The sequence below is a fragment of the Alligator mississippiensis genome, chromosome 4, assembly GCF_030867095.1.
Source record: "Alligator mississippiensis isolate rAllMis1 chromosome 4, rAllMis1, whole genome shotgun sequence".
NCBI classification, from domain to species: domain Eukaryota; kingdom Metazoa; phylum Chordata; order Crocodylia; family Alligatoridae; genus Alligator; species Alligator mississippiensis.
In genome coordinates, this window is record NC_081827.1 from 167,490,639 (window position 1) to 167,498,953 (window position 8,315).

Below are 8,315 nucleotides of genomic sequence, written 5' to 3' on the forward strand. Positions count from 1 at the left end.
TTTTAATCACAAAAAACTGAGTTTTCCCCGCAAGTGTTTTAGTCCAAAAACAATGTTTCAACAATAAAAAATGAAAAGAAAAATGCCAATGGAGACATTTCAGCCAGGACTAAAGGTTTTGCTTCTTGCACTTTTCTAAATCTCAGCCCTTTTTAGACAGAGGGTTTCTATACAGGTTCTTAAACCACAGGCATTGTAGCATCTGATGTCCTTAATAATGGTGGAGTCATGTGACTGAATGCAACCTGCTGTGTTTGTTCTCCTGTCCACATGGGCTCATCCACAAAGGATAACAGCAAAGAAAGTTTGATGTTTAAATCTCTCCCTTCAACACCTTTCACTGCTCTCTACACCTAGCATCAAGTAACTGAAGGGTCCTACCACTGGGGAGGTCTTCACAGAAGCGTGTGCCAGATGGGGTAACTGTGTCTTTCAGGTACCTTCTCTAGATCCCTCTCACAGGGTTTTCACTGTTGTGCCTTTCCCACCCACCCCCCAAATTAGGGCAGATTTCAGGGTCTGGAGTTTTGGCGTCAAAAAGAAGGACAGAAATCCAGTCTCTTGGCCATGAAGGAACTGAGAGAAAGTGAACCCACAGAAAACTCTAAAAACTACACCATGCATGCTACAATCAGTGGCTGAGGGTATTTTCAATCATGTGAATTTGGGCTACATAAATCACCTCCTGTTTAAACACAAAAACCCATGGATGGTTTGTAGGTTGTAGTGGTGAGGCACCAATTGAGCAATCAAACACACAAAGCCACCACTGATGTTCGCAACTCACACACTGTTGACTGGTGCCTGTTGTGGTCAGCTCAGATGTGCAGAGGGGGAAAAAAAAACAATGGTTTTCAGGGCACAAACCAAATCGCATCAACCATAAAAGGAATCAAGCCACACATCCTACTCCTCCCTGAGCTGCTACAGAACAAAGACATGAAGAACTACTCCCAGCTTGGGAAGATCTGGTTGACGATGCATCCTTACAGTGCCTAGGACAGAGCTGTCTTGACTTTTCCCTGTTCAAACTTTCATCCCTAACAATGCAGTCCCCCTGCCCTCCAAGGCCAGAGGGAGGAATCAGCCTCCCCCTTATTAATCAGGTTATCACAACCACTTTGATGTAGATGGCATATCAGAGGAATAAGCTGTGGGCAGCAAGACAGGTGGGACCAAAAGCCTATAGGCAATGCCAAGTGGGTGGAAATATCATGTTTTGGGCTACCCATGAAGACAGAGGCTTGAGGCTGAAGCAGGCTGCAAAAAACACATGGTTTAGACATCATCACACAGGCAGCTGCAATCGCAAGAAAAGGCCAGACTGAGAAGGGACTGTAGCCTTCTCCATGTAGGGCAAAAAGATGGCTGGGTGGGTCAGAAGCAGGAAGCAGAAAACAGACTTCTGTTCCAGGGTCTACCACATCCTGTTGCTATGAGCCAAGAGTAGCTGATATTACCAATGATAGGAAGGATAAAAGCAAAACACGCCCCCCCTAGTTGTGTAGAGATCTTATGTGACTGATAGCAATGACTTCACCTTCATTCCTTGGGGTTTCCCCATTTGCTAAATGAGAACTCTAACCCCCTTCTCTCAGGTGCAGGTGCTGAAGTTTTAGTATTTGTAAAGCACTGGGAAATACTTTTATGGAAGGTACTGGAAAAAAAAAAAGTGAGACTTATTTACCCTCCTTTTCACAGCTGGGTGGAACCCATTTCCTGGAGATATTCACAACAGGCAGTTGGAGATAGGATCCACATTTAGAATCATACAAAAATTAGGGGTGGAAGGAGCCTCAGGAGGTCATCTAGTCCAACACCCTGGTCAAAGCAGAACCATCTCCAACTAAGTCATCCCAGCCAAGGCTTTGTCTAGCCATGTCTTAAAAACCTCCAAAGATGGAGAGTCCACAACCTCTCTGGGTAACCTGCTCCAGTGCTTTACTAGCCTCCTAGGGAGAAAATGCTTCCTAATATCTAACCTAAACTTCCCTTGCTGCAACTTGAGACCATTGCTCCTCGTTTTGTCATTTGTCACCAATGAGAACAGTTTACCACCATCCTCTTTTGAACCCCCCTTCACATAGGTGAAGGCTGCTATTACATCCCCTCTCTGGCAACACAACTACCAGTGCAGCCCAGTATGCCATTAGCCTTCTTGGCAACAAGGGCGCACTGTTGGCTCATATTTAGCTTATTGTCCACTGTAACCCCCAGGTCCTTTTCTGCAGAGTTGCACCTCCAGGCCATACTAGTACATGGGATTGTTCCATCCTAAGTGCAGGACTTTGCACTTGTCCTTGTTGAACTGTAGGAGATTCCTTTTGGCCCAATCCTCCAATTTGTTTAGGTCATTCCGAATCCTAGCCCTACCTTCAAATGCATTTACTACTCCCCCCAGCTTGGTGCCATCTGAAAACTTGCTGTGTATACTCTATGCTGTCTTCCAGGTCATTGATGAAGATATTGAACAAAACCAACCCCAGGACCGACCCCTGGGGCACTCTACTTGATACCAGCAGCCAACTAGACACTGAGCCATTGATTACTACCCTCTAAGCCTGATGCTCCAGCCAGTTTTCTATCCACCTTACAGTCCACTCATCCAGCCCATACTTCCTTAACTTGCCTACAAGAATTTTGTGGGAGACCATATTAAAAGTCTTGCTAAAAATCAAGATATACCACATCCACTAGTCTCCCCACATTCACAGAGTTAATGTCTCAAAGATGAAGAGAAGCAACTTGGGCAAACCCAAGCTAGAGCTCTCTGATCTCCCAGGAAATCTGTATTATACTCCAGCATAAACTATAGTTTATCCCAGGAGAAAAACATCACAAGTTTCAGCCCTTGGTCTGGGCTCAGCTGGCAAAGACCAAACCTTCCTCCTTAATGCTTATGGTTTCTATTAAAAGTTGGGTTGATGTTGGCTCTGGCTAAAGAAAGCTACAGAATAAAGCTCGGGGATGCCAGTCACAATGCATATGGGAATTACAACAGAAATCGCAGGTAAAATAAAAGCAGCAAAGCCTCACCCAAACCCAGCTCCCCCACCAGAAAAAAAGCCAGCGAGGAAGAGCTATCAAACAATATTTAATACATATTCTTCCCCAATCCTAGGGGTGATGGGGTTGTGACATGCTAATTTGCAAAGTTCAGTAGAAGACTGAGGAACTAAGCACAGACAGAGATTATGACTATAAAGGAACAAGAAAGCACCAGCTGGGAACTCTGTTTTAGACATTTTTTTCCTTTTCAGAGGAGGCCTAAGCAATATTTTCACTACTACTGCAGGGTGATCTCCAGAAATAAGCCACAAGGAGGGGGAAGGTTGATTAGTCAATGCTGAACTGTGGATTAATATAGGATTTAGGCCAAAAAAGTGTTTCATGTGGGAGACCTGTACACAGAAAAGGGCACAATCCTGCTCAAAACAGACAGTACTCTGTTCATACTGGTGGCTTTAACCCAGGGGCTAAGATCTGCTTCCAAACATTTAACTCCCTCTTGCTGGCCAGCCCAAAAACATCAGCAACACCACTTTGTTACTCTATGATTGCCATTCTCCAATCATCATCCTGCTCATGATCTGCTGGGTTTCACTGCAAGCTCATTTCCTCTGGTCACAAGTTAGTAGCACTTGAAGGTAAAGAAAGTTGCCAGGTTGCAGTACAGCTGGGAGGGTGGAGAGCTGCTATACCCACTTCCATTCCCAGCCCTTCAGTAACAGCATCATGGAGATAGAAGCAGGAGGTTTCCTCCACTGGAAAAGGGCTGCCCTTCAAGGAATTATGCTTTCCACTCTATTCACGATTATCATGGATATTCACTATGCTTGGCACCAACTATCTTCAAGCCTTCTTTTCAAGGGGAGGAACATTAACTGAGGCAGGGATTTTTCTCCACCCCTAGAAATATTTCAAGAAAAACAAGCTCTCTTGAAAGTGCTGGTTTACAATGAAACCACAACCTCTTTTCAGTTTAATGAGACTGGATCCCTCCCTCACATGCAAATTCTGTTTCACCAAAAAATGTATTTTCCACCATAAAAACACCAACAAGTTTCTCTGTTAGCTCTGGTACTAACCCCAATTCATATAATTAAAATTCTGCTTCTCTAGAATGCCCCGGCCGTTTCAGCTGAATGCAGCATCTTTTTCACTTCCTGTCCTAATCTGCTGAGGAGTGTTATTGTGCAGTTTAACAGCTGGTGCCTTCCACTGGCTGCAATGGAGCTCGCTTATTTACAGAGGAATGCAATTTCTCTGTATCCTTTTTCAATCTTGCCAGGCCCAACAATTCAAACATAGCTGGACTGGTGGGTGCTTGGGAAGCAGAGTATTGCAATATCTACTTTCTGCTTTCCTCTTCTTCAGCCTGACAGTAACAATCCTTCCGGCTAAGACCAAGCATGGCTACTTCTGGCTGTGCCATTAATGAAATATGCACTAAAAAACACAGAGAGAATGGGAGAAAGGGAAAAGAGAGACAACTTTGCACTCCCAAACTCAGAGACAGGGATGGGACCTGACCACTTCAAACACGGTAGCCTGCAGCATGAATACGTCTGACTGGCTGGCCCTCAATCTTTTTCTTAATCTTACTGCTGTACTAAGAGTTGACTGGCTTCTCCCACCAACCTCACCCAGCCCAGACGAAACCCTATGCAACATGCCTTCATGTACAGGAAGTGGCTATCAGTGGACAGGGGTGGCAGAAGCCAGCATCAAGGGCTTTCAGAACTCGAAAGGACTTGGCTCAGCTGGGCACTCTTCCATCTTCCCAGTGTCCCCTGATCCATCATTCTGCTGCTTAATGTACTGATTCAGCAACGCTGTAAGGCGCATAGAGTTGCTCTGCAGGACTGTGCACATCTGGGATGGCACAAGAGCAAGAGCACCTGCCACTTGCCCTTGGGCAAGCTCCAGGGAGGGCAGCTTGGAGTAGTTTAACACCCCTTGTCTGCTGAGGATGGTATTTTCAATGCAGGCACCTATAAGACAAACAAGAGGAACAGGCACTACTGAGTACAAGATACTGGCAACAAGGTGAAATTAGGTAATAAAAAAAGGTCAGAGATCTTTTTATTTTCTACAGAAGCATTAAAGAGAACATCTAATACTAGAAGACACAACCTCCATCATGGGCTGCATCTGCTGGCGTGATGTGAAGCAGTGGACAAAGCACTGAACTAGAAGACAAGACACCTGGGGTCTCATTCTACTGAAGTGCCATAACTCCATGCAAAATCCCTTCCCGTGTCTCTTCTCTTCACCTACCCTTTATCTTTTCTTTCTTGATTAAAAGCTCTGTGGCAGTAACCATCTTTCAGTTGGGCAGAACTTAGTGCAAAAAAGGCTGCGATTTCAGCTGCTGCCTTTAAAGGCTCCCGTAACATCAGTAACAACATCTCATGCTTTTCACACAGGCTGATCCGATAGGGGGGAAAGTTCCCATAATGCAAAGCTGCCGCACTCAAGAGAACTCTTACCTAGGAGAACTGCTTCTGGCACCCTTTTCAGTATCCGCAGCATTTCCTTTGCTTTGGTTTCCGGACTTACTAACAATATATTGTTTCCCACAAAGAGAGGGAGGAGATTCTTGTACTTGGATTCTGAAAGGAAGGCTTTCATTATCTGAAAGAGGGAGGCAGGTCTCAGTATACAAAGGGGAAGCACAGATCATGCTGAATCTCCTTGCTCCTTGTGCAATACCTGGAAAGCCAAACCATTTATAGCAAGCTGGAGTGGAGCAAGAGGCAGGGTATTCTCTGTGGAGGGTCCCCAGATGTACAGCCTGCTCCCTCTAGCGGTTTGCCAAAGTATGTTGGCTTTGGAAACAAGCTCCATTCTTAGCTTAAGGCTGTCCAAACTGGCAGCCCATGAAGGGTCTCTGGGCTCCCTGATCCTCTGGCTGTCATTTCCTGCCCCCGCCCCAGGTCATGGGATGGGGTTATGTGATGCAGCTTGCATGGTGCTGTGCAGGAAGGCAGGTTCCTATACACGCAGAATGCAGTAGGTGGCAGAGGCTGTGGGGTCCATGTGGCATGTAGCCTCCATTGGTGCAGCCCCTGGCCACTTAGAAGTTTGACAGCCCTGTTTTAGGCTATTTGCTGTGGTGGAACACACAGCCCCAGCTTCAAATCTCTTGAGTTCAAGCACTGCTTTTATTACACGCATTCAAGTCAAACACCATGTACTCTAGGTCATGGTAACCCTCTCGTCTGTCTTGCAACCTATGACCACAGCAACTTAGGCAAGGTTTGGAGTACAACGATTCGAGTACGAGCCACCTGCAGTGCCCAGTTTAGCCACCCATAGCACCAACCTACCTCATTTGGAAAGCTCTTAACCCGAATGTTATGCTTGAGGAGATGATAATTCACAAGTTGCATTTCATCATTGGAAGGAGAGTTGAACTGACAAACAGCAATCATCTTGCTATCACGAAACATCTCCCCAACTTGGCGAAGCAACAGTTTCTTATAGCCATCTTCCTGAAAGACAAAGAGCTAGTATTTACTACATCATGACTTTGACAACTGTGTGGTCTCTGAAGAAACAGTGATGCACACCAAAGGCAGCGGGGATCACCTAAATAAGAACTTTGTTTACACAGTATCTCACGGTGCTTTAAGGCAGTCGTTATTTCGGTTTTCCAGGTGAGGAAACAGAAAGAGGTTGTACGACCTGCCCGAAGTGAGACACAGTCAGAGTATGATGGGAATCCTGAATCCCAGCCACCTATTGTAATCACTAGACCAGGGCTGTCCAACTGGAGGACAGCAGGTGGCCCCGGGTTCCAGTTTGGGCACCCCCACCTCGGCAGCTGTTGCCATTAGACTCTACAAGACACCCCTCCCCAAACACACTATCCATTCTCCAGCTTCTACTGGCTAACTGCACAGGCACATGGCTGGAGGGAGACCCAGGGACCCTGTGTGGTGCACTGTGGGGTGTAAATATGGTACACTAGGGAACCTGCTATTTGGCACAGCAGCAGAGATCCATATGGTGACTGCAAGCAGGGCACACCCCACCCCCAGCCTTGGTACAGCATATGATACACATAACATGCAGCTTGCGGGGGGGAAGGGTGTGACCCATGTAGTGTGTGGCTAGGAGCTCTGCAGCCCTTGGCCATGCAGAAGTTGGACACCATGAGAAGAACAAGGAACCTGATGTGACAATCAACAGATGTCAACACAAACTGTACCACTGACTTTGGGGCCCTTTCAAAACACAGGGCCAAACCCAAAAGGATGCAAAATAGAACAACATCTGCAAAGGCCAGTTTGAGGGGGAAGTAAGGAATCTGCATGATCCTAAGGCTTGGTTTAAATGTCACCAAGAAGCCAGGCCCACAGCAAACTGACCAGCCAAAAGGGCTGTAAAAAGACAAGGAAGGTCTGAAGGGCACCAAGTATATGTAGCTCCCATCATCCCATCAGCTTCAGTGTCATGGCTGGCCAGAAGGCCGGCCAAGACTCGCAGCACCTCTTATCAGCTTCAGGACGTTGGCTGTGCGTGAAGCACCTCTGAGAAGCCAGGCCCATAGCGAACAGACCAGCCAAAGAGGCCACAAAGCAAAAGGAAGGTCAGAAGGGCACCAAATGCAAGTAGCTCCTATCCAGCGCCGAGAAGGCTGGCCCCGACGCCCAGTGCCCATGTCAGCCCCAGGAAGGCTGGACTGATACCAGGTGCCCCCAAGAAGCCAGGCCCAAAGCAAGCCAACCAGCCAGAGTCTGCAAAACGAAAAGGAGGTCCAAACATGAAGGATGGCTGGAGATGGGGTCTTAGCACAGCTCCTCAACCAAGACAGATGCAGGAACAAGCTGCGGGCATGGAGCACGAGAAGTCCACACACCAGAGCCGGGCAGAGGGCCCCGGCCCCGGCGCCCCCTCGCCTTTACCTCCTGGAAGGGCACGACGGGCGGGACGATGCAGCGCGGCGGGACTAGCGGGTGGGGGGCGATGTACTCGGTGACGGCCATCAGCTTCTGGCGCTCGAAGTGCATCGCCTTCCAGTGCCGCGTGACGGCCTTGGAGGCAGCCCGCGCGGGCTGCGGCCGGGCCGCGCCTGGGCCAAAGCAAGATACGGGTCAGGGCGCGGCCCCCACAGCCCCAGGCCGCCCGCCCGCGGCCCCGCAGCACAGCCCATGGGGACGGCACTTACCGGCCCAGCACAGCCCCCTGCCGCACAGCACTGCAGCCACCGCCATCTTAGCTGGGACAAGAACCGCGGGAAGTTGTGGGTAATTAGAAGACTCCCCCCCCATGAGAGGGGCAGGGCCCTGTTGAGAGGCAAGCCCCGC

The 8,315-nt window shown here is 48.2% G+C and overlaps 1 protein-coding gene across 1 annotated transcript; it reads right to left on the reverse strand.

The window, feature by feature from the left end:
• Nucleotides 1-3,075: 3,075 nt before the first annotated feature.
• On the reverse strand, nt 3,076-8,285 carry MRPL10 (mitochondrial ribosomal protein L10). The gene is made up of 5 exons (XM_006277125.4): nt 8,177-8,285; nt 7,914-8,080; nt 6,333-6,497; nt 5,493-5,637; nt 3,076-4,994 (listed from the first exon to the last, which is right to left on the reverse strand). Exons 1-5 carry the CDS (start codon nt 8,277-8,279, stop codon nt 4,738-4,740), a joined length of 837 nt encoding a protein of 278 aa, XP_006277187.3. The 5' UTR covers nt 8,280-8,285; the 3' UTR covers nt 3,076-4,737.
• Nucleotides 8,286-8,315: the final 30 nt, after the last annotated feature.